Genomic DNA, 25,514 nt, shown 5'->3' on the forward strand with positions numbered 1-25,514 from the left:
GGAGCCGCGACACCGGGACCGGCCGGAGCCGCCGCCAACATGGCGGCCGATCGTGAGGGCACCGGCGGCCGCTCCCGGCCCCGCCCCCCGGCCAAACACGCGTGCGCAGCGCGGCGGCTCCCGGAGGGACCGCGGGGGGGGCGGGCCCTGCTTGGCAGGAAGCCCCGCCCACTTCTGGGAAACCCGGCCGGCTGGAGGCGTGGCCGGAGGGCGGGGAGCGCGCTGTGATTGGGCGCGGCGGGAGGCGGGGCGGGGTCTGGCGGTGAGACGTGGCGCTGATTGGCTGCGCTGCAGAGGGGGCGTGGCCGGCGCCGGGCACCGCCTGTCAGTGAGCGGGAGCTGCCGAGGAGGCCTGAGGGGCGGCGGGGCCGGGCCGGGCTGAGCCGGGCGCCGGGCCGGGCTGTGCCGAGCGGGGCTGTGCCGGACCCAGCCGTGCCGTAGCGGTAGGTGCGGGCCCGACGCGGCTCCGAGGGGCGGTGTTCGGTGCGGGAGCCGCGGCGGTAGGGCCCGTGCGGAGCTTCCGCGGCCGCCAGCGGGAGCAGCGTGTGAGGGGAGCGAGCCCCGACCGGGCGGCTCCGGGCGGGTCCGAGCGGCTGAGGGGCTCTCCGGGACCTGCCGCAGCGCTGTGTGTGTGTGTGTGTGTGTGTGTGTGTGTGTTCGGAGCCTGGATGTCACTGCCCTGCTCGGCCCCGGGCTCCCCCTGCCTCGAGCTCCCGATTCCCTGAGCTCCTGATTCCCTGATCTCCCGGTGCTCTGATGTCCCGGTGTCCCGGGCCCCTCGATCCTCTGATCTCCCGGTGCCCGGCAGTTCCGGGATCCCTGAGCTCCCGGTGCCTCGAGCTCCCCGATTCCCTGGATTCCCCGATTCCCTGGATTCCCTATTCCCTGCTCTCCCGCTGCAGGGACTTGGCCGATCCTGGAGAAGGTAGGACGAGGCACAGCCGAGCTCAGCTCATCCCGAACCCCCCGCTCCGCTCTCGCTCCGAGCCTCGCCCTTCTCTTTGACACAACTCATTTTTAAATTTTCTTTTTTTTTTAAATTTATTTTATTTTCGCCTGCCAAAAAGGTTCAAAATGTTTCTTTGCTGATTAATAAGTTGCCGCTGTGGTTGATGTCAGATGCTTCCTGCCCGCTTGGACGGGCTGCATTGGAAACGCGTGTCGGGCGCCGTGCACATGGAGGGCAGAGCGCTGTGAAACCGGCACCCATAAACAAAGCCTGAATTTCTTTTTCGGCTGCCTTTCTGAACCCTTTCATGAGTAATAACTGGTGTGCTGTGACATGAGTGATAAGAATAGTCGGGGCCGTAGCGAGCTGCTTTATTGCATTTTACCTCCGTCGAGATCTGTTATTGGCACGGCCAGTGGATTCCTCGGGAGTGACTCACTCGCTATTAACTATTAAATTTTAACTGTATTGAGAGGCTGAATCTTGAAGCTGGGAAGAAGCAGCATAACAAATAAACACTTAACGACCGAAAACTGAAAGCGTTGGTGGGGCCTGATCCAACAGCACTGGAATTAATGGAGTTGGAGTTAATGAAGGTCTGTCCTGAGCCCTCTCCCCGTGTGTTGAAGGTGGGAGGGCAGAGCTGAGCTGCTCTGACAGGGATGTGGTGCTGAACTGCTACTGTGGCTGCCAAGAGGATGGAGGCAAAGGCACCATAACCCTTTCACTTTCCTTCTGGGACTTTTCAGGGTTGCTGGCAAGGGTCAGATGTGTCGGTGGAGGCAGAGGGAGCCAGGCCTGGAAGACAGAAAGATTCCCATGTTCCAAGAGGAGCAGCTGGCTGGGAGTAAATGAGACCTGAGTTAGGAAAGGGTCTGGAGATGCTGGGAAAAGGAGATCAGGAGGATGCATGGAGGGACCAGGGGGAGGCCCAGGAGGGTCAGACATGTGAGAATTGAATCTGGAGGGCACTGGGCTTTGCTGGTCCCACCTCAGTGACACCAGGAGAGCATGGACCTTGTCTTGCCTAAAGCAGTTCTGTTCCTCAATCCATATGGGCGTTTGTCCCAGGGGATTCTGCTCAGGCTGGACAGTTAGAAACCATTCCAATCAGCTCACTCCTCTTTACAGTGTAAAATCATCATAACTGAATTTGCAGGACCAGTCATAACTTAAGATTACATAGAGCTGCTTCCATGTGTACTAAGTGTATCCAAACTTCTGGCTTTGCCTGGCATTCCAGCCTTGCTGCTTCCCTGGAGAGTCACTGCTTCCCTGGATTTTATACATGTGGTGGAAATCTTATAAATCTGGATTTTAGAAGTGAAACGTAACGTTGCAGAGCAATGTGGAGTAACAGCAGGTGAGAGCTCAGCCCTGCCTGCTTGGGCAGGATTGATTCACACTTGTTGTTTGTGGTGGCTGCTGGAAGTTGTCCCTTTAGGTGCTTTATTGTGTCATTTTGTTACAGTTTAAGAAATAACTCCACAAGTGGGTTGTCCGAGCCAGGATGTCATTAAGGAGCAGCTGAGGGAAGCAAATCCTTGCCAGGCTGAAGTTTGTTCTGATCCTTTCTGTTCTCCTTCTGTTTTACACAAAGGTTGGGAAAAATGAGCCCCTTCTTTGAATAGCTGGGGCCGTGGTGGTGTTTGTAAACCCTGGACAGGTGGTGTTACTCATCACACCTTTGTTCAGCAACATGAAAAGGATTGTTCAGGGCTGGGCTGTACTCGAGGAAATGAGCAGAGGTTGGCTTTGGGTGCACTGAGAAGCCAGCTCAGTATTTTCCTGCAGATCCTGCAACCAAACTTGCAATATCTTAATGTCTGGCAAGTGAAGAGGTGGTGGAGGCTCATTATCCTGCTGTTTACAGTAAGCAACACCGGTGGCTGAAGCGGGATTTGGGAAATATTTACTATCAAACCACTGTAAAGAAAATGTTTACATACTTCCTGTCGTCTGCAGCGTCACCTAAGGCTGATAGAGAAATGCTGGGGGCTTTGGGGAGAAGGTTTGGCTTTCCCTGGAAAATCTGTGTGCAGGAGGGCTTGGATACACACAGAAGGGACCAGAAGGGGTGCAACAAAACCGCAGTGGGTCACAGTGGTTATCCAAGGGGAGGTGAAGGCTCCAGGAGCACCCTGGAATAGCAACTGCTGCTCTGACTCACCAGGATTTTAATCAGTCAGGCATTCTATTTATTTTCACTTTGGAGCTCTTAGATACACAAGGGAAGTCTCTTTTTTTTCCCCCCTCTCTTAAACGCTTCTCTTAAAGCAGCTTTAAGTGTGTTTTCAGGTCGGGAGGGTTGGTGAATGTTACAACTTTTTTTATGAAGCCCCTTCTGACACAAAGTGAAACTCGTCCTGCTGACAGCACCGAGCAGTTTAAATCACCAGCCCAGGCCTGGGCACAGCAACAGCCTGAAACTGCCTGTGCTGAAAAAGGAACTGTCTTAATTTCAGTTCCATCTGAAACATGGGCAGGGAAGGGAGCTCCTGGATGACATCCAGGCAGGGAGGGGAGGGTGGGGAGGGATGAAGGGAAGCAGTGCCTGGGGTTTGAAGGGGTTGTGCATAGAACCATGGGATGGTTTGGGTTGGAAGGGACCTTAAAATCCATCCATTCCCACCCCCTGCCATGGGAAGGGACACATTCCACGAGCCCAGGTTGCTCCAAGCCCTGTCCAACCTGACCTTGGACTCTTCCATATATATATATATATAAATAAATATATATATATTTATATATATATTTTATATATATATATATATTAAAAACCTGGCCCCCAAGCCAGGTTTTAATGCAATCCCTCCATTTAACAAGTGCCATCTTATTTATTTATTTTTTTTCCCCCTTTGGAAAAACGAGTTCCTTGCCAAGGTTCGATTCTCTGATGATTTTGATTTTTTTGCAAAATCATAATCGGCCAATTCTCTGGGTCAGTTTTTGGCTGCAGTTTTTTTCTCCAGCATTCCCTGACAGCTGTCAGCACTGGAAGGTGCGTGTCCTTCTCAGCTGACATTCCCTGCTCCGGTGAGGCAGAAATTCCTGGCTCTTCCCAGCTGTTGCTTTGTTGTGGTGGTCAGCAAAGCAACGTGGCTAAAAATGCTCCTTGTGTTTGAACAGAACCAGCAGCAGCTGCAAAGGCAACCTGAGTTAGTGCTTAAAACTCCTCTCAGTAAGGAAGTGGGAAACCTCACTGAGATAACATGGTTGGTTTTTTTTTTTCTCTTTTTTTTTTTTCCCCCTTCAAACTAAATGTCAGTTTGAAACTGTCTCTGAGATGAGGAGAAATCTGCATTCTGTGAAGCTGACTTAGGGAGTCTTGTATTTTAAAGCTCTTTCCAAAGTCTTTTTAACTCAAATCTACACAAAATTCACTGAAACTCTCCCCAGAGCCGCTGTCCAGGGAGGCTGGAGCCAGGCAGATGGGGCAGGATCCCATGTTGTGGTTTGCTGTGGGAGGATTCAGGGCTGGAGAGGGGTTTGCATGACTTTTGAAACACAGATCTTGACTTCATGAAGCATAGAAATGCTCTTTTAAGGTCCCTGCTGCAACCCCCTCCCAGCTGAGGTGGGAATTGCTGCAGAGGGACTTGTTTAGAGAAAGGAAGGGGAGGTTTTAAAGGAGCAGAAAGCACGTGGTTATCTCTTCTATTAGCAATGTTTGAGTGTCTCCTTAATTCTGCCTCCCTACAAGTCTCAGATGACCTTATCCAGTATTTCATTTTCTCCCAGAGATTATTTGGGGGGAGGGAGGAGCTGCCACCGGAGCGGTGCCCCCACAGCTCCGCTGAGACTGTTTGGCTTTCACTGTGTAAAAACCCACTTTCTGTTTGACACCAGTGGGAACTGACATTATTCACTGGGGCTGAGTAAACCCTGGGTGCAGATAAGGAGCAAACAGGCCCTAACCTGGTGTCAGGAGCCCGTTGTGGGGTTAGGAGTGTAGGACCCACTGTTATCACCCTCAGAAAGGCTGTGTGGGGGGTCTGGGCAGAGAACAGGGGCCCACATCCAAATTAAGGGGGCTTAGGAGCCCTTTGAACCTCTGTCTGCCCCCTCCAAGTGCTCAGAGGTTCAGTCCAGAATCACACAATCCTTGAGGTTGGGATGATCCTCCAGGGCCATCCAGTCCAACCTTCAACCCAATCCTCCCGTGCCCACTAAACCCTGTCATGAAGTGCCAGGACTGCTTGGTCTTTGAACACTCCGAGGGATGGTGGCTCCCTCTCTGCCCTGGACAGCCCATTCCAATGCCTGGTCACCCTTTTAGTGTAGAAACTTTCCAAAATATCCACTTTGAACCTCCCCTGGAGCAACTTGAGGCCGTTTCCCCTTGTCCTGTCACTCGTTCCCTGGGAGCAAAGCCCGACCCCCACCTGGCTGCACCCTCCTGTCAGGGAGTTGGAGAGAGCAATAAGACCTCCCCTTCCCTGAGCCTCCTTTTCTCCAGGCAGAAGTTACACCTCAAAAATTTATGTGACAGTCCTGATTCTTCATCTTTTAATCACAATTTCTGCCTACCACGCTTTGTTGCATTTACCATAAAAATATCCTTGACTCTTCCAAGCACCTGAGAACTGAGCAGCAACACTTAAAGCAGGCTGGGCTTGCAGGTTCTGGTCCTGCACAGCCTCCTAGACCTGAGTCACACATCGGGCTGTCTGAGTTTGCCCTCTTGGAGGCCGTTGCTCACAGTTGCTCCTCGGTCTCTTTGAGCGAGGCATGTGCTTTGTTGACTTTAATCTCGCGAATGTTTCCTTGTTACTCTTTCCCACCTCACAGGGTGGTGACAAGGACTTGCAGTTTTGCTTCTCCCCTCCCTCTGTTGTCCTTTGACTTGTAGAATTAGGTATTTTTTTGGCCGTGGGATGAATTGGCCGGCGCTGAAGGACCTTGAAGGTGAGGGGGGAGGGCAAGGAGAGACAGAGTTAATGCAAGTCAGGAGAGAGTGAGTATAAAAATAGCCCTGAACTTGTCAGTTTGGTCACTGGTGGCTGGGTTAGTCATCTGGCAGGCTCTGCTGCTGCTGCTCCAAGGGATTATTTTACAGCACTGAGAGCTGACATAATTTCTGTAGAGGAGAGGGAGCGGGACGGGTGTAATGAGTGGGGTACTGTCATCAGCACTTCTTTTGCACAGCAGCTGTTCTCTGTTGAGCCTCTGAATGTGGTCATTGTTGACTCTCCTTGTACACCTGCCAGGTTGTTAAGTGACTCATCACACCGAGGTTCTTGCCCTTGGCTCCCAAACGCCTCCATTCCCCTCTCCTTGGTGGTCCTTCAGAGCACCCCCCTCCTTCTCTCGTTTTCCTGAGTCATCCCTGTTGCCAGGAGCCTCTTGGAGTAAATGTCCTGTCTCCCCAGGCAGCTGCTCAAGGTGGGGAAAAAAAGGAAAGCAAAAAAGGAAAGCAAAAAGGAAATTAAAAACAAAAACAAAACTCAAAGGTGGACCGAAAATGGTCCTGACATCCTGGTTTTCCTGATTCTCCTTCTCCTGTACTGGTACTTAACACCTGTATGTGTTGGCCATGAGTTTCCAGGGATTGTTTGATGGTGGAAATGTCCATCTGAAGGTGTTACACTTGACCTGTGAGAGGAGCAGCCCAGGGAAGGCATCTCTGCACTTAAAAGGGCAGCAGGGCAAAGGCTGGTTTAGAAGAAAACAACTGGTTTAACTTCTCCAGAATCCAAGGTGAGGGGATCAGGGGCCAAGCCAAGGTTGTGTTTCCTGTGGGTTCACGTTGTAGGAAATCCTCTCTGTGTGGCTGATTTTCACCCCACAGGATGCCCCCATCTTCTCCTGTCCCTCATTACCTTGCTTCCAGGATTCCTTCTGCTTTTCCCTTGCCACCCCTGGGACTGGTTTGGAGTTCCATCTGTGCTCCTGCTCAGCTCCCCAGGGGAGGGGAGAGTCTGTTCCAGCACTCCAACACCAAATCCCACTCATCCTGCACTCTGCAAGAACTCCACTTCTCATGGGCTTGACCAAGGATTTCAGAAGTGGTTGGGGGTGAAGAGGAAGGAAAGGAGGATCTCTGGATAGACAGGCTGGATGCTGAGCCTGGAAGGGAGAATGAGAAATGGATTTGGGGGCGAACTGAGCTCAGGGAAGAAAGGATTGACCGGAGTTTTGGCCATCTGTGTGCCGTGGGAGCACAGTGTAATTCCTCCCAGGTGCACTCAAGGAGAAGAACTTTCATGTCTTCCCTTTTTTTCCCTTTGTTTTGGGGTGAATGTTCTCCCTGTTGAGTGATACAGGAGTTCCCTCTTCTCTAACTGTATTTCAGCTGAGGGAATGTCCCTTTGAAACCTGTGTGGTCTCGTGTTCTCAGTACTGAAAATATAACACTGAATATTCAGGTTTTCAGTGGTCCAAGTCAGGGGTGGCACCCTGGAATTCTTCTCCAGCTCAGATCTTGGGCAGGACATTGATCTGGTTTAAATTACTGAATAATCTGATACCTCCACAGCCTCCATTTTCCCGTGGACTGCAAGCTGCTCGTGTCTGTGAGGTATTTTGACGAGTGCTTCGTTTTTTTTCTGCTCTCCCTCAGTGTCTCTCTGAACCTGGGAAATGGCAGTGATGGGAATTGCATGCCAGGGAGCTCCTGATGCAGCTGTCAAGCACAAGAAGGAGCTCACGGCGACCGAGGGGCTGAAGGAGACAGCGAGCGAAAAGCAGAGCAGCGTCTGCAAAGTGGAGGATTCGAAGAAGGCCATCTTTGACAGCCAGTGGAAAATCCTGAATGATGTAATCACCAAAGGAACGGCAAAGGAAGAAACAGAAGGAGGCTGTGCATCGATTTCTATCATTGCCCAGGCAGAATGTGAGTAGCAGGGCTGGCTGGGCTTCATTGAGGAGCAGGAATGTGCAGGGGGGGGGAGGTTTCACTGCCTCGGCGCTCCTGCAGGGCTGAGGCCACAGCTATTTGTAATCCCAAGTGGGGTGGAGTTGGTGACACATCCCAGGCTCTATTTAGGAAGCTCGTGAAATCTCCTAATAATGTGGCAGCATCCACTGGCTAAAACAGAAATAACAGCCCAGTGCAGAGTAAAACAGAAATAACAGACCGGGGCACCTCAGCTAAATCCGTGTCCTGGGGGTCATCTGTTCTTGGCTGACTTCTGAAAGGTGTTTAAAGCCCACATAAAGCTGTCAGCTGGGAAGGAGCTGGGGGATCAGGGGATAACTGGGAAGCTTCCCAGTGCTGAGGGGAGCAGGAATGTGGCGTGGGTGGTGTGAGATGACTGTGCAGTGATTTGTCTGGGTCAGGCAGAGTTGTTTGAGTGCAGTTGTCACTGGGAGACACTTTGCCTGGTGTTTGAGACAAATGCTGACCCTGTTTTCTCTCACACAGGTGAAAACAGTCAGGAGTTCAGCCCCACTTTGTCAGAGAGATCCTTTATTGCCCACAGCAAACGTTACAGGTGAGAGAGCTCTTCACGTGAGCACATGGAGTGGCTTCACTGCTGTGTCTGCTGACTTGGACTGGTTCCAAATCACCCTGGCTCTGTGTGCTTACAGCATTTTTTTTTCCCCAAACACTCCTGCCTGAGTTAGTTTTTCAGTCTGAGGCCTGGTAAGAATGTGTCTTTCCCCAGACATCTTCCTCAAACCCTTTTTTGTTGTGTGAGGAAAAAAACACGAGTTTAAGCACAAACCCCTTGGAGCACCTTGCATTGTCTTACTGTCAGTGCCTGCAGATTTACTGCCCTTGTGGCCTCCTGCCTCCATTTCTGGATTGGTAGATTTGGTTTGGAATGGTTGGGTGATTTCTTTCTAAAGCAGAAGGATCCAAGGGTAAATTTTCAGTCTTTTTTTTTATTTTTAACTAAACTTTTAAAACCGTGTTGCCCCATCCCCTGAAAAACTGTGTGAAATTTGGGCTGCTGCTGGAAGGATTGCACTCAGAAAAGGGAGCAGCTTTGTTTCTGGGCTGGGTAAATGAAAGGGGATGAGAGAACCTTTGCTTGGTGACACCATCAGCAGCAGAAGGTGTAGATGGAGTTGTCATGAGAAGGTGGAAGTGGTAAAGGAATCACAGTTGTGATGGACATGGAGCTTTTCAGAAGTCATCTGGGAGTGAGGAATACGTGCCCTGGAGCTTTCTTGGGCACTGGAGCTTTGTCAGGCAGCCCCAGCAGCCTGCAGTGGGTGCCTGGGATGCACAATGAGGTGCTGCTGTTTCCTGGGGCTCTCAGACACTGAGCTGGGGGGTGAATGGTTTGACATTTTGGCTCTCTGTCCCCTGAGCCAACGGCAGAAATGCAAAGTGACCCCTTTCTGAGGGGATTTGTCACCCAGAACTCTGCCTGTGGGATCCTTCAGCACTAAAACAGCAGGAGAGGATGGAGAGAGCAGTGCTGGCTGGGAGCTGCATCAGTCATCAGGAAAGGCTGCTCTGAGTCCGTGGGATGGTTTCTTCAGTTGAAGATCAAATGTCCTGTTTTCTCCCACAGCTTTGATTCTAAAAAATCTTAACTAGGATTAGTTGATTTCCCCAAAATCTGAGGACTGGTGTGGAATCACAGAATGGTTTGGGTTGGAAGGGACCTTGAAGACCATCCAGTTCTGCCCCTGACAAACTGCACACAAATGTTGCTCTCATTGAGTTCTAGCTCCTCCTGCAGCCCCCAGCTGGAGTGCTGCCAGGGCTGCTGTGTCTGTCCATGTGTTCCTAGAAATCAGACTGTAATACAAAGCTTCACACACCAGCACATTTTGGCTTTTTAAAGCTGTTTTGTTCGAGTTCCCTCAGTCATCCCTTTTCTTTGTGCAAATCCCGTTTTCCTTTCGAATAGAGCAGGCGTTGATGTTATGAACACTTTTATTAATTTAATTTTTTTTTTTAATAGACTGCATTTACACATAATTTCTGTGTTCACTAGACATCAGCCACAGATTGTCTCAGAGCAGCCTGCAGATGTTCAGTGCTTTCCCCTTTACTTTGTCATGTACAAGAAAGGGGCTCCAGGAGAGCTGGAGAGGGACTTTGGACAAGGGATGGAGGGACAGGACACAGGGAATGGCTTCCCACTGCCAGAGGGCAGGATTAGATGGGATATTGGGAAGGAATTGTTGGCTGGGAGGGTGGGCAGGCCCTGGCACAGGTTGCCCAGAGAAGCTGTGGCTGCCCCTGGATCCCTGGAAGTGTCCAAGGCCAGGTTGGACAGGGCTTGGAGCACCCTGGGCTGGTGGAAGGTGTCCCTGCCCAGGACAGGTCTTTAAGATCCCTTCCAACCCAAACCATCCTTTCTGTGATCCAGCCTTGTTGTCAATCCCAAATCCAGTCAGATCCCAAAACGTTCTATAATCCAGTCTTGTTGTTCCTTGCAGAATTTGTAAACACTGGGAGTCTCTTGCTTTGCTTCCCCTGCCCACATTTCTTTCACACCACCATGGACCTTGAACTTGCACAGAAAACATGAAGCTGTGTTTTAGCTCTCTGATTTTTGCTCTCAGGAGGCAGAGTGCTCGCTCTGGGGGTCAGAGGGGATTGCCTGAGCTGTGCTCTCACCTCTCAGAGCCCTGCTGTGTGTTTTGGTTTCCAGCAGCCGCTCGGACAGCCTCGACCACATCCCCAACAATGTGGCCCACGCCACCGAGGGGCAGATGGCCCCCACCTGCTGGAGGGGCAGGCACAGGGGCAGGGCCAGGAAGAAAAGGCACAAGAAAAGATCCAAGCTGAAAGGACAACCTGCCACTGCTGGCAGGAGAAGTCCCAGAACTCCAGAGCAGGAGAGCTGCACCCCCATTCCCGTCCAGGTGAGAATCCCTGACCTTCCCCTCCTGCTGTGGGGACCCCTGCGAACTCCTAACAGGTGAATTTTGGGTGCTTATACCGAGATTCCTCCTTAACTGTTCTGTTTTGTTTTCTAGGAGGATGAATCACACCCAAGTGCTCTTTACAGGAACAGCTTTTGGGCTTCAGAATTTAGCAAGGACTCTGTTTATGATCCTTTTGAGAAAGCTGAGGGAGCTCTGCCCACGGGCAAACCCCATTCCCCCAGGAGCCACTACAAAACTGAACTGCACAAGCTCATCAGCCCCATTCAGTGCCTTAACCACGTCTGGAGGCAGAGGGACACCGTCCCCCAGCCTGAAACTCTCCATCCCTTTCCCTACAACATCCTCCCCCCCCATTTCCCCCCTCTGGACAGTGCTCTCCCTGCCAGGAAGCGGAATGCTCTGGAGTCCTGCTTCCCTGCTGACCTCAGCTATCGAGACAGTCGCCTGTCTGGCCTCAACTTGGAGTACCCTTTCCCCAAGTGCCTCAGCCAGTCCGTGAAAAGCAGCTCAGACAAACTTTCCGTGGAGGAATATTTGGTGGACGCCTTGAAGGGGAGCGTGAGTTTTGGGGAACCCCAGAATTTAGCCAGCCTGGCCAAGACCTGGAGAGGAGGTGGGCTGGAGCCCGGGGAGCAGCTCTGTGAAGAAAGTGCCAATGAAGGAGTGCTGCTGAACGAGGTGAGCTGGGCAGGGGGGAGGCTGAGCTTCTGCTGGGCTTCAGAGCAGGGAGGATCTGCATCCAGGGGCTCACTTCTGTGCCTTCTGAGTGGCTCTTGATCTGCCTGAAGCTGCCAGATAAAGATGTATTGGGTTTGTTTTTTTTTTTTAATCATCACAGAATCACAAAGTGCCCTGAGTTGGAAGGAACCCATAAGGATTGTCAGGTCCAACTCCTTAAGTGACCAGCCCACCCAGGGGATGGAACCTTGGTGGTGTTGGCACCATGTTTTAACCAGCTGAGCTCAGCTCAGGGTTATCCCTGCAGGATGTAGAGCCCTGTCTGTTCAGATTTTGGCCCTTCCCTGTGCCCACCCAGCAGGCACACAGGGCTGTGTCTGGGCAGGGTTTGTGTGCCCAGGCAGGTCAGCCACGTCCTCCCTGCTGCCTGTGCAGGAGCCCGGGCCCTGCAGGTGAACAGGCCTGCAATATTTGTTGCCTCTGGATGGCACAGACAGAAACCAGGCCTGGGTGGATGTGGAGGGGCAGGAGGGATGTCTGTGCCTCTGCTTGGAGCTCATCCATCAGCCCTTGCCAAACACAGGGCTGGGGCACAGCAAATCATGTCAATCCTAAGGCGTGATTCACTCCTGCACTCAGTTCTCTCTTGCCACCTTAAGCTCCTCTGAGAGGACTTCTCTGGAATCAGAGTGACCCTGCCAGTGTTGTCTGTGGAGTTCAGGCTGTCACTTAACCTGCCTGAGTGTATTTACAGCGTCACCTGAGGCACAGTCTCCATCTACAGACTGCCAGAAAGCTTCAGCTCACGCTCAGTGTCTGCATTTGGTCACATGAATCTGGGTTTGCTGTAGGATTGAGCTTTGTAGTTAATGTCCTGCAGGAGAAGGGAAGGCTTTGGAGCTCCAAAGCCATCCAAATACTGGTGGCTTTTCTTTACAGCAGTAAATTTAAATCAAGCAGAGCCCACAGAAATCAAGTGGATTGATCCTGTGTCATTTATCTCAAGCCTGTGAGAGAAGTAATTCTGCACAGGGGTTTTTAGAGGGGTGCTGTGATATCACTGTACTGCTTCTGGAAATGTTGACATCTGTCTGTGCAGCTCAACATTTAAGTGGTTTGGTTTTGGTTGTTTTTTTTTTTTTTTAATTTGTTTCATCTTGTTTTCTGATCTCAACTTGCAGAAACTGAAGCCAGTGGATTATGAGTACAGAGAAGAGGTTCACTGGACCAAATGCCACGGTTCCTTGGGCATTGGCTCCTTTGGAGAGGTGTACAAGATAGAGGACAAACAGACAGGATTCCAGTGTGCTGCCAAGAAGGTAATGATGTGAGAGAGGGGAGGGTTTCCTGGCACAAGAAGGCACATGCAGATAAATCTCCCCTCGGGGTGAAGTGCTGCTGCAGTTGTGTCCAAGGAGGAGCTTCGGGGTGATGGCAGGGAGAGAAGCACATGGAGAACCTGGGGGTGCACAGGGGTCAAGCTTAGCAGATAAAATTAAGACTAGAACTTGGCTCAGGGTGCTGATTTCCAGGCTGCCATGGGAGCCCCAGAGCTGCAGGCAGAGTGGCAAGTGCAAGATGAGGAGAATATGAACTGTTTTATTTAAACTTGAATAGTTCCATCCCCTCTTCAAGCTGATGTTTCTCGCATTCCTCCTCTAGAAAACTTCACCCAGCGTGTGGGAAGTGCTTGTCTTGAGCACAAGAAAAATTTTGGATGCAGAAAGAACTGGAACTTGCATTTTTCAGTTTAAAATGTTCACTTTTCCCTGTTTACACTGGGCTCCATGTGTTGCCTGGGGACAGATGGAAGTGGCCAAGTGACCAGCTCTTTATCCATTTCAGGTGTCAGCTGTAGACACAAATTAATCCCCGTTCTGCATCCTCACAGCTTGCATGTGGAACTCTGGGGTGACTCAGCCAGCTTGCTTTTCTGTGATCCATTTTGCAAATACACAGACTGGGGAGAAATAGCTGTTCCTAGAGGGCTGCACTTTCAGGAAGGAGGATGGTTGTGCTCAAAAGGGAAACATGAGAGTAGGAGAGGCTGAAGTCTTTAAAAAGTGTCAGCTTTTTTCCCCTAAATACTGGAGGATTTCAAATTATGCTCCTTTAGATGTCAGAAACTCATCTTTTAATACCAAACTCTGTATCCAAAGAGTTCTAACGTGCAGATTGGACATTTCCCTGTGATCTTTCTCCTTTTCCATGAGTAACTGTCACCAATTCCTGCTGCCTGCCTGTCTTAGGGGGGGACTACCTGACCTTCTTTCACCAGACTTGGTGTTGGAGGCACCTGCTCTCCAAATTCTTGAGGTGAAAGAAAACTAACTATAGCTGGATTGCTGACAGTGAAGAAACATGATGCATCCTTTCCCACCAGAACCTTAATGACTCATGTTTTCCTTCTGGTCTTTAGCAAATTCTTGCTTTATTTTGCTTGGCTGAATTCAGGGCTTTTCTTTAACCATTTTCAGGATGAACAGCACCTAAAACAGTGGCTGTGCACACTTGTGGCTGTATTCCATATTCCCTCCTGCCTGGGGAGAGTTGAATTTTTGCCAGGTGTTGCACCACCCTTAATTTTTTCCCCCTTTTTCCTGAAAGCAGGATGTTCAGCTGTCAGAATTATCCTCGTGCTGAAACAGAGGTTACCTTCCTCCTGAAAGGTTCCCAAGTCCTCAACTGCAAGCTGGAGGCAGTGCAGCCTGGCTTTTTGATCAGCCTTCACTTTTCCTCAGACACTGAGGATTTAGGGACTAGTCCAGATCACCCTGAGTGTTCCCATTTACTGAGGTACCACTCTTGAGGAAGGTCAGAGAATCGTGAAGCTGCAAAAGTCCTCCCAGATGGAGCCCAGTTAAATCATCCTTGTGCCTCTGGTGTTGCCCAGCCCCAGCCATCAGAGAGGGGAGGTTTGTGGCAGGATTGAGCCCGGGGTTTGCTCAGTGCTGCCGTGTTTGCCCAGGTCCAGGTGGAGCATTTCCGAGCGGAGGAGCTGACGACGTGCGCGGCCGTGACGAGCCCCAGGGTCGTGCCCCTCTATGGTGCTGTGAAGGAAGGCCCCTGGGTGACCATCTTCATGAAGCTGATGGAGGGTGAGGAAGGAACAGCACAGTGCAGTGGACATTGATCTCCTCTTCTTCCTGCCCCAGTTTTTAATCTGTTAGTTCTTTGACGTCTCCGGAGTGTTAATTCCTGAGCGGGGTGGGATAGGTGTGTGTGATCCCTGCTGGACCAGCAAGGAGCTTTCTGAGGGGGAATAATTCCCAGTCCTGCCTCACTCCAGTTCAAAATGTCTCTGTCTTGATCAGCAGCTGCCAGTTCTCACTAAAACATGCAGCTGGTGCTGGTTTCTGCTTCATGGCACTGAAAAAGGGGATACTGTCCCAGCAAACCCAGGTCCTTCCGTTGCCCGACGCTCTTTTTCCGGCCAGGACCATGGAAAAATGGGCTGGGAAAAATCAGCTGGTGATCAGTAGCACCCAGAAATATCTGATCTGATCACAGAGCAGCTGCTTTTGCTCCAAAACAGCTCTGTCAAACTAAGCAAAAAGCTTCAGAAACGAGGCTGGTGTCTGTGGGCAGCAAGAACTCTGGGCATAAACAGAGTTATCCCCTTATCTCCCTGTGTGGCAGATAAGGGCTGTCAGATCTGGAAATCCTCACTTTTTCATTGGAAACAACTGGGAAGAGTTTAGAGCTAAGCTAACATGGACTCTCTGGGTTCCTTTGCAGGTGGCTCGTTAGGGCAGCTCATTAAGCAGAGTGGCTGCCTGCCAGAGGACAGAGCCCTCAGCTACCTGGGCCAGGTCTTGGAGGGGCTGGAGTATCTTCATGCTCAAAACATTCTCCACGGAGATGTCAAAGGTAGGGGTGGTGCTTGAGGTACACCTTGTTATTCCCTTTTCCTTAGAAGAGGCTTGGAGATTAATTCTGGGATTGCTTACTGGATTTTGTGGTCTGTGTTTGAAATTGGAGTTTCCCCTTGCTCCTGAACTGCTGGGAAATATCATATTTGTCCGCTCTGTCTGTCATCCAGGGGGTCTGACAGGCTGCTTGCCCAGGCTGCCCCACCACAGGGGTACAAGAATCCCCAGGGCAGGTCACTGGGAATTTATAAGCAGAGATAATTATGGCTCACTACTTGTTTAAGCCAGTGACACTCCACAGGAGTAACACACCCTTTTGGGGCTCAAAAAACCCTGTATTTCTGTGGGGTTTTGATGCTTTTCTTCCATCTCAGTGATCATAACACAGGAGGAGACTGATGAAACTCTTCTCTCTGCAGCTGAGAACGTGCTGCTGTCTGATGATGGGAGCAGAGCCCTCCTGTGTGACTTCGGCCACTCTGCTCACCTTCATCCTGACGGGCTGGGGAAGTGCCTGGTCACAGGTGAGGCTTTGCTGCTGCTTTTCTCCAGAGCTGCCCTCCTGACTCATTCTTTCTAGTGAACATTTACCTCCTGGCTCATTTGCAAGCAGCTGTGTTTCCCAGCCTGAACACTGCTCACAGTGTCTGGTTTACTGGTGTCACTGGGGTGCATCCCACTGCCAGCCAAAGGGACTCATATTTGGGAGTATCTCCTCATCTCCCAAGTTTTTTGTAAGGTTGTGTCAGCATTTGGTGTCTTGTCCATGCAAGAAAAACCACACTGAGACTTTAAAATCCTGCTCTGACTCGTCTTGTAACCTCACCAAAGAGCTGGGGAAGGATCCTGACATCCACTAAAGCAAAATGCCTTTTTCTTTTTTGGTCAGTTAGATTTTACAGTGCTTCTTAATGCAGCTGTTACATGTCTTCTAATGTCAAGCTTCCCAGATTTGCTTGGAAGGGGGTTTTAATCCCTATTCTGTGTGTGAGTGGATGGGTCTGATAAGGAGCTGTAGGCTTGGAAAAGTTTATAAGAGCACTCAGTGCTGTTTTTTGGGTTGAGGTGGAGCCTCTCTGCTCTGGAGCCAGGCTGGGAGAGCTGGGGGGTTCACCTGGAGACGAGAAGGCTCTGGGGAGACCTTGGAGTCCCTTCAGGGCCTAAAGGGGCTCCAGGAGAGCTGAGAGGGACTGAGGACAAGGGAGGGAGGGACAGGACAAGGGGGAACTATTTTAAACTAAGAGGAAAGATTTAGAGTGGATATTGGGAGAAATCCTTCCTTGTGAGGGTGGTGAGGCCCTGGCACAGGTTACCCAGACAAGCTGAGGCTGCCCCTGGATCCCTGGAAGTGTCCAAGGCCAGGTTGAAGCTACCTGGGCTGGTGGAAGGTGTCCCTGCCCGTGGCAGGGAGTGGCACTGGGTGGGCTTTAAAGTCCCTTCCCACCCAAACCATTCCATGGTTCTCAGGAGGTGACTTTATCTCTCCCTCCAGCTGAGAAGACAAGGAGTCTGCCTTAAGCTTCCCACCTTGAACTGGGAATTGTTCTCTGGCTTAGAGTGAGTTTTCTTCCTGCTGGTTTCAGGGAACTACGTGCCAGGCACGGAGACCCACATGGCCCCCGAGGTGGTGATGGGGAAGCGCTGTGACTGCAAGGTGGACGTGTGGAGCAGCTGCTGTATGATGCTGCACATGCTCAACGGCTGCCACCCCTGGACCCAGTACTACAACCACCCCCTCTGCCTGAAGGTGAGTGATGGCCCAGCCCCTCTCCAGAGCCAGCAGATGAGCTGCCAAAGCTTCTTATTCCCGGCCAGGGACGCAGCTGGGCGTCTGACACGGCACCAGCCTTGCTTTGGGAGCTCAGCATTCCCTGTGTGCCCCTGACCTCTTGTGCTGGGGCTGCTCCTTTCTTCCCCTGCTCATGACTTGGGTGTGGCTTTTTAACCATTCAGCTGTAATAAAATTGCTGCCCAGGTCTCATTTAGTGCTTTCATTTCAGCTGGAAACGCTTCGAGGGGGAGGTGGGGGGGGTGGGAAGAACCTTCCTGAAATCAAAATGAAGCCTCTCTGGTGTAACCTCTTTCACTTCCTGTTTGCTACACAGATCGCTAAAGAGCCGCCTCCTCTGAGGGAAATTCCACCTTCCTGCAACCCTCTCACTGCTGAGATCATTAAGCTGGGGCTGGAGAAGGAGCCTCTCCAGAGGGCATCTGCAGCAGAGCTCAAAACTAAGACCAGCGTGGCACTTGAGGAAGGTAGAAATGTCCTAATGCAGCTAAACCTCCACCCCCCACTGGCAGAGCTGCTGGATGTGTCAGAGCCGTCCCCTGGGGAGCACCAGCCTGTTCTGCTGCCCAGTGTGTCATTTCCACAGGTTTCAGCGTGGGCTGATGGCTGTTGCTTCTCACCCAAATAAATTAACGTTTCCTGTGTGCTGTCACGTGCTCTCCCTTCTCTGCTGGAGGAGGTGTTGTTGCTCTCTGGGGGTTTCTTCAGGTGTGTGCTGGGCAGCTGAAGCATCAGCTGCAGCTGGAGAGCCTTGACATGCAGCAGAACTGCAAGCAGAGGTTTGGTGCATCCTCAGCTGTAGCTCGTGCTTGTGGTCCAGTCTTGCCTGTAAGACTGATCATAATTTATTTCAACTTAATCTTGCTGGGTGGTTCTCTAATACAGCAAGAATTTGAGGAGGTGTCTGGTTGTATCCTTTGGAAAAGCAAAATATACTTCAGAAACTCTTCTGGGGAGAGAAAACTTTTACATCTTTTTTTTTTTTCCTCCATTTCATAATGTTTGATTTTTTTTTTTTTTGCTTTTGCAGTGGGAGGTGTGAGAAGCCCCTGGAAAGGCGAATACAGAGAGCCCAGACATTTATCTCTGAACAAAGAAAACGACCCCCAGACATGCCTCTCCCCCACAGCAAGCCCAGTTTCTGAGACTGCTTCTGACCCAAAACTGTCAGTCAAAACCTCCTGTGCCAGCCCAGTCCTGCCACCACCACCCCTGGAGCAAACACTGGAGGGATCCCATTGGAACGAGGACAAAGAACCCCCCGAGCCCTGGGATCCCCCACCTCTGTCCTCAACCCCTGTGCCCCTGAGGAGCTGCAGCCACGTGGAGAGAGCCACAACCATTTCAGAGCAGGAGCTTCAGCAGCTGGAGATCGGTGAGCCCTGGGCTGGGGAAGGAATATCAGCTCTTTGCCTGAGGGCAGGATGAAGATACAGCTGCTTTCTCCTGGCTCTCCTGACAGTTATTTTCGGGTTTCCAGCTTGGATGTCGTTTTTGGTCACGGTTCCTTTCTCGTTACACAGATTGCTCAACCTTCCTCTAAATTACCAAAATTAGTAGTTCTTAACCAATTAAATGCCCCACAGAGGTGATGAACAGGATTTCCTTCCACTGAGCAGGGGAGGGACCTTCTGAGAGGTGCAGGAGCCTCTCAGAAAACAGCCCATTTCAGACTTGTGCTCAAGTGCACCGTGTAAAACAGTGCCAGAATCCCAATTTCACCTGGATTTTTAGGTTTCAAACACATTCTTTTAACAAAGGGGTAAGCCAGGGGGATAGCAAAGGGATGGCAGATGTTGAGCAGAGCAGTGCAGTTAAAATCAGTCTGCAGCTGTTTTGTTCTGGGCACTGGAAAACCTGCAGCCACCAGCCAAAGAATTTGGTGACCAGCAGCAATCCAGAATTGGAGGACCAGCAGTAAATTAGTGTGGCCAGTTCCATTGCCCCAGTATAATACAACATTTCAGGGTTTTTTTTCTCTCGTATTTTCTATTTGTGAGTGAATTTAAAACTCAGAAAGGTGGCTTAAAATGTTAACAGTGTCAGGGAACTGAGGAGTGGCATTTTTCACTGACACCGGTATCAGCCTTCATCAGCTGAAGCTGAAGGAACTTTGGGAATTAATTGTGGATAAGAGGAGAGGGAAGGAACCACTGGAAATGTCTTCCCTTCTCTTCTTTTTGCTGCAGAACTGTTTCTGAACAGCCTTTCCCAGCCTTACTCCCTGGAAGAGCAGGAGCAGATGCTCTCCTGCCTGAGCATCGACAGCCCCTTCGTGTCGGACGCCAGCGAGAGGGTGAGTGGGGATGGAGGCAGGGATGGAGCTTTTCTCTGGAAAACTGGGAGCTGTGACCAGCAGAGATCTGGAGTTTCTCGCTCTTGTTGCTTTTTGACACCCAGTTTGCTGGAGGGAACCCTGGGAGGAAAGCTCTGTCCTGGCACAGAGGGGTGGTGAGGGTTGTGCTTTAGTTCACTGTCCAGCCTGGATCCTGCCCTCCAGAGCCTCTCCTGTGCTGTCTGCTCACTCAGGAAGCTCCAAGTGTGTGGATGTGGAACATCTCACCAACCTCTGTGTGCAGGGAAGGGACCTGGAGAAGCAGTGGTGGGTCCAGGAGCTGCTCCAAGCTGGACCAGGCAGCTGTGCAGGGTCTTTTTTGGGCCACCAATGGAAAGTTCAGGGCAAGACCAGAAGAATGGGGCAGGAAAACAGAGACCAAATCCTGGCTATTCATTCCCAGCCTCTGCATCTGTTCTCCATGATCTTACTTTAACCCACTGATGCTAAGGAATGTACAGTCCAAGACACTGAAATGCTAATTTTAATGAGATTTATTTGCTCTGTCTCTGGTGCTCCCAAGGCAGGGACTGCCAGTGAGAAACACTGAACAAGCCTTGTTGGACCAGGGGAGGACAAAAGCCCTTCAATCATAGTTTCCAAAGACATGGAGTCCCAAACTGTGCAGCCTGGCATCTGCAGGAGTCAGCCCTGTCTGGGAGCAGCTTTTTGTGTCCTGTTTTTGTCCCTCTTCTCAGCCTTCCAGAGCTTTTTGTGGAGGCACAGGAATGCTGCCTGACTCACAGCCTGGCCTTAGATCCCCGTGGATCTCCACCTTTTCCTTTAATGTTTTCCCTCCTGCCAGCTCACTTTCTTTAGGAGCCTTTTGACAAACTTGTGGTTGTTTCTGCAGAACTCCATGAAGGCTTCTCAGAGCTTGAGGGACACTATGAGCTCTGGGATTCATTCCTGGAACAGCCAGGCAGACGGGCAGAGCTTCAGCTGGAACAACCTGCTGAGCCGCAGCCGGCACACCGACACCCCCAGCTACTTCAACGGTGGGTCTGGGTGGCCACAGGTGGGATAAATGGTCAGGAATCATTCCCTCAGTATCTAGAGGGACTGGGAAACAGGTTCTTTGAGTTCTTTTTTTACCCTTGAGTTGCTGTGTCAGCACCAACCCTCCTAAGGATGGGTTGTGAGGAGCCCAGTCCGCCCCGCTCACGGGTGGGTGGAAGGCAGTGAAATCCAGGGAAGTTCCTGAACACACAGAGCCTGTTCAGCTGTGTGTGCCCTGCCCTGTGTGTTCAGCTTGCCTTGTGCAAGGATGTGTGTTTTATAACCATGAAGGTCCACAAAGTAATTTTGAGGGCAGGTTGTGCAAATCAGTCCGTCCCTTCAGCTGCTTTCGTGCTGAATGCAGCTCTGCCCTGAGTCACTGCTGTCTTCAGGAGGCTCCATGCTCAGCAAAAGACCCACATAAATGAAAGGCTCAGTGACAAAAAGGAGTCTTTCCCCCTGTGTGTGCCTTGTCAGGCAGTTCTCCTGTGGACTGTGAGGTCGTAACCTCTCCTCTCGTGCATCTTCCAGGAGTGAAAATCCAGATCCAGTTGCTCAGTGGAGAAAATTTACACATCAGGGATTTCCACAGGAAAAAGGTGGGAGACATTGCCACGGGGATAAGCAGCCAGGTGAGACTCAAACTGGGAGTTGGGTGATTGCTTTTGTCTGAGGAGCGATTTCTTCCCTAGCACAGCCTCAGGTGCTAACCTGAAATCCAGGGACCAGGAGTTGTTCAAGGGCCCCAGTGACACCTCTGGTAACAGAACCTCAGTGCTGCTGTCATGAGTGTGGTACCAGAGGATGTTTTTTCACTGAATCATGAAGGTCAGACAGGACATCCAAGATCATCCAGTCCAACCTTTGAGCAAATCCCACCATGCCCACTAAACCTTATCTTGGAAGTGCCACCTCTCCTCGTTTTTTGAACACTTCCAGGGATGGTGACTCCACCACTGCCCTGGGCAGCCTTTCCAGTGCCTGATCACTCTTTCAGTGAAGAAATTTTCCTGATATAAAACCTGAATCATAAGCCATTGCTAATTGTCACAGGGACAAGAGGGATCTGCACCTTAGGAAGTGCCAGTGCTGCAGCTTAAAAAAAATCCTTTTCCTCAACTATAAAGATGAATTCTTCCCCCTCTCCCCTAAAGAATAATCACTGTGTGCCTTTTTCATCCTGAGCAGTAGCATCAGCTCATGGAAACAGGCTGTGTGGTGCTTGCACCGTGTTTGTTTGGAGGAGATGTTGGCACACTCCAGTGAACCTCTCTGTGGGCATCCTTGGCAGCCCCTGAAAGAAACTCCCAGAGTGTGTGTGGGACTGTGGCTCATCTGAGTGTAAAATGTGCTGTGAGAGAGGTTGCTCCAGTCCAGAAAACATTCCAGGGGTGCTGGTTCTCTTTGGCGGACTTACGAAGCCAAATCCCACCTGCAGAGTTCACTCACCCAAACACAGGCAGCTCAGGGACCCCCAGCCATGGCCCTGAGCTCGTGGGAGCAGTTTGGCAGCAGGGTGGGCATTGCCCTGTCCAGTCCTGAGACACTTCCTCACAGGAGAAGGTCAGGATGCTCCTGCCAAGCCCCAGCCTGTCTCCGAGCTCTTTCCTTGCACTTGGTGAGGGTGATACAGGGATGGGATGCTCTGAAGGAGGCTCCAAGTGCCACTCTGTGTGTTCTGCTCCCCAGATCCCCGTCCCTGCCTTCAGCCTGGTCACCAAGGAGGGGCACCCCGTGCACTATGACATGGAGGTGCCCGACTCTGGCATCGACCTGCAGTGCACCCTGGCCCCCGACTGCAGCGTCAGCTGGACCTGGCGCGTCAAGCACGGCCGGCTGGAGAACAGGCCCTGAGGTTGTTTGGAGGACTTTTCACCTCGTGGAAAGAAGGAATCCCGGAAGCTTCCGACCTCCCCTGCCGTGGTGGAGCAGCGGGTGGCGTGGCCGGTGTCTGTGGGACGCGCCCGGGCCTCGCCTCTGCCGTCCGCTCTGACCCGGCTGCGAGGCACGTCCTGAGCTCGGACGTTCCCCAGGACGGTGGGAATCGCTCGTTTTGGGTGTGAGTGTTGGAGCTTGAGGACGGTGTGGGTGGAAATTCCCGCTTTTCGGAGGAATGTGGTGGTGCTTTTTCAGGAGAGCAGGAGGGGGGAGTTGGGTGAGAACTGTGGCTCAGCCTCTGGGGTGAGGCCGGGAGCTGCTGGGCTCTCCCAGGGGAGGAGGGTGGGTGCCCTCAGTGCAGCTGGGGTTGGTTGTGCTGAGAGGAGCTGCCTGACTTCCTTCCAGATGGAGGAAAAAAACACTTCTGTAGGCTTTGGGGAGCATCATCTCCACCTCCAGCCTATTGCACGGGGAGAATCGACAGCAGGAACTGGCTGGTTCTTGGTTTCACCTCCCACCCTTCCCCGCAGACGTTTCCTTCTTGAATCAGAAAAGAACTTTGTTCCCAGAAAGAGCTTTGCTTGCAGCTCCCACTTGCAGGTCTTGGAGGAGCTGGTGCTCTCTCTGGTGTCTCTGGCAGACAGGGCAGGAGCAGGGGATGGAATTCCTCAGTGGGAAGGTGGAGGGGCTGTCCCTCCATCCTCTTCCCACTGCTCAGGTGGGACTCCAGGTGAGCCGTCCCATCCAGGCAGCTCCCCAGGAAGGGGAGGGGATGTTGGCTCTGTGAGCTCTGCCAGGGCTGAATTTTGCTGCAGGGTTCGTATAAATCTCCCTCTCAGCTGCCAGGGCTGAGCCCAGTGCCCCAGCTCTGCTGGCCCAGCCTGGCCTCACGAGGATTCCCATCCTGCCCTCATTCCCAAGCTGGCTTCATGGAGTGGGATGGGCAGCTGGGCCTGCAGTGCCTTAAAGCTTTGACCTATTTTTTTTTTTTTTTTACGGATTTGTGAATGTTTGGAAGATGCTGAAACCTCACGGGCCACCTGCCGGTGGGTGGGTGTCGTTCACCCTTCCCCTGCCAGAGGGGAGGTGTGAGCCCTGAGTGTGCTTGTTCAGGGCTGCTCCAGGGCCTGGCCCAGCTGGAATTCCCAGCCCCTCGTGGTGCCTGTGGCTCTCCCAGAGCTCTGTAACTGCAGTGGCCTCCAAGCAGGGGCTCTGCATCCTGGCTGAGCAGAGAAAACAGATCCTGAAAAACCAGGTGGGCCCTGCTGGACCCACAGAGGTCTGGAGGACACAGTGGGGCAGTTTTCCCGAGTGAAGCTCACTGGGAAAGTTGCTGGGGAAAGTTCAGCCCTGGGCCTCCTTTTTGAGGACCAGCACTCCTTAATCAAGGGCTGCTCTTCCCTTTGATCTCCCAGAACGTGGGCTGGTTTTGCCACACCAGGCAGTGACATCCTTAGTCAGAAAACTCCAGTTGTTGATGTAATAAAAAAGTGGAGCCCTTGAAGAAAAATGAAACCTGTCACCACTCTGGGTATATTTTTTTTATAGCACTTTTTGTTCTAAAGCACTTAATATGTTGTCCAAAATAGGCACCTAATTATATCTGCAATGCCACGTTCAGAGGCTTTTTAGTAAATAATTAACACATTACACACGTGTCTTCCAGGAGGGAGTGGGGGAAGGGGTAGGTTGGCTCAATTCCTTTTTGAGGTGCCATAAACTGCTCAGAATTGAAGCTCTGGAGCAGGAGGGAGCAAAGTGCCTCTTCCAGGGTTCCCAGGAGCTCCCAAGCACGTGCCTGGCTGCCTTCCTTGGCCTCCCCCTGAGAGGGAAAACCTCTTGGTTGTTTCTGAGGAGCCTGTGGTGATGTGGCACTCCCAAAGCGGGGTGGCTTCCACCCCACAGGCTGCACCTCGTGCTCCTGGTGCCTGTGAGGTGCCCCCACGTGCTAGTGTGTGGGGCAGGGCTGTGTGCAGGACTCTGCCCTTCATCCACAGCATTAACCTCAACTCAGTCCACCTGCACGAGGGGTGGAGGGCAGGAAACCCTCCCGGCTGTCCCTGTGGGTCGGTGGAGGTGTCCCTGTTCCCCAGGCCAGTGGGGATGTGTGTGCTGCACCCTCACCCTGGCATTACCCAGCCCCTCCAACCTCTCTGTGCTGGGCAGAGCCCTCAGTCCTGTTCTGCTGCCCCCACCAGTGACCCAGCATGGCTCGGGGGTGGGCTGTGCTGTCAGAACCCCTTGGGTTCTCCCCCAAGGGAGGGTCTCCAGCTCGTGATCTCAACCAGCCTGAGATCCCTCAGCCCTCTCCTGCTGCCAGGACACTTTCCTGCCCCCGTGGCAGGCAGAGACAATCCTGCTGCTGGATGGGTTCTGTGCAATGCTGACAGGAGAGGGTCGGGGAAAGCTTCTCCTCAAAAAATTTGGCTGGAACTGGGAGGTTTCATAACGAGGGTTTGGGACAGAACAACCCCAAGCAGCAAGTGGGAGTGATAAACACAGATGGCTCTTGTCGTGCAGCTCCTTCCCAAAGCCTGGAAAAAAAATCGCTGTTGGTGAGGGAAGGTGGAGCTGAGGAGCAGTTTGGGATGGGCAGTACCGGTGTGGGGGAAGGTGCTGGAGTGAGGAGCTTGCGTGGAACGAATGACACTTTATAAAACTGTGATTTCTTGACCTGCATTTTCACAGGGAAAAAAAAATAAAGCTAAAAAAAAAATTTCTTTTTATTCTCGCTGCTGGTGGTTTGATACGTTTTCCAAGGAACAAGAGGGTGGTGCTGAATGAGATATTTTTCAGGAAGAGGAGCCTGGGCCTGTCCTATTGAAATTCTGCTATGTATTAATTAGCCTTGGGTTTGGGGGATGCAGGGAGAGGTCAGGGAGGGTGGTTGGCACTGACCAGGCTCCCCAGGGCAGTGGGCACGACCCCAAGGCTGCCAGAGCTCCAGGAGGGTTTGGACAACGCTCTGAGGGACAGGGGGGGATTGTTGGGGTGTCCTGTGCAGAGCCAGGAGTTGGAATCCACGATCCCTGTGGGTCCCTCCCAGCTCAGGATATTCTGTGATTTCTGAGGATGAAGAGGCAGCAATAACTTTGATGGATCTAAGCACAGGCTTTGCTGCATATCCTGACACATCTCCTTCCAGAAACACAGTCCCTTTCCCTCTCTCAGTCCTGTTCTGGGGGATTTGCTGCAGCAGGAGCTGCTCTGTCTCCT

General features: G+C 51.9%; 1 protein-coding gene across 2 annotated transcripts; it reads left to right on the top strand.

The window, feature by feature from the left end:
- Positions 1–329: 329 nt before the first annotated feature.
- MAP3K14 (mitogen-activated protein kinase kinase kinase 14) lies at positions 330–25,021 on the top strand. Of its 2 annotated transcripts, none has more exons than XM_050334750.1 (16): positions 330–443; positions 7,512–7,784; positions 8,316–8,385; positions 10,510–10,723; positions 10,838–11,425; positions 12,607–12,744; positions 14,394–14,523; positions 15,164–15,295; positions 15,717–15,821; positions 16,881–17,044; positions 17,403–17,553; positions 18,117–18,461; positions 19,276–19,382; positions 20,275–20,419; positions 20,952–21,052; positions 22,110–25,021. In XM_050334750.1, the coding sequence occupies exons 2-16, from the start codon at positions 7,532–7,534 to the stop codon at positions 22,272–22,274; spliced, it is 2,808 nt and encodes a 935-aa protein (XP_050190707.1). In that variant the 5' UTR covers positions 330–443; positions 7,512–7,531; the 3' UTR covers positions 22,275–25,021. The 2 variants fall into 2 exon arrangements, with proteins under 2 accessions (XP_050190707.1, XP_050190708.1); XM_050334751.1 differs by having other exon boundaries at positions 10,513–10,723.
- The last annotated feature ends 493 nt before the right edge of the window (positions 25,022–25,514 follow it).

The sequence above is a fragment of the Myiozetetes cayanensis genome, unplaced genomic scaffold (assembly GCF_022539395.1).
Source record: "Myiozetetes cayanensis isolate MyiCay16 unplaced genomic scaffold, myiCay2020 scf58, whole genome shotgun sequence".
In the NCBI taxonomy this organism is placed as follows: domain Eukaryota; kingdom Metazoa; phylum Chordata; class Aves; order Passeriformes; family Tyrannidae; genus Myiozetetes; species Myiozetetes cayanensis.

What these genes read in the sequence shown, in the direction of transcription:
- MAP3K14 (XM_050334750.1), top strand. Translation starts at nt 7,532, where the DNA reads ATGGCAGTGATGGGAATTGCATGCCAGGGAGCTCCTGATGCAGCTGTC. An exon ending in CTTCATGAAGCTGATGGAGG is followed by an intron (nt 14,524 to 15,163) that starts GTGAGGAAGGAA and finishes GTTCCTTTGCAG; the next exon opens with GTGGCTCGTTAGGGCAGCTC. An exon ending in CCACGGGGATAAGCAGCCAG is followed by an intron (nt 21,053 to 22,109) that starts GTGAGACTCAAA and finishes TCTGCTCCCCAG; the next exon opens with ATCCCCGTCCCTGCCTTCAG.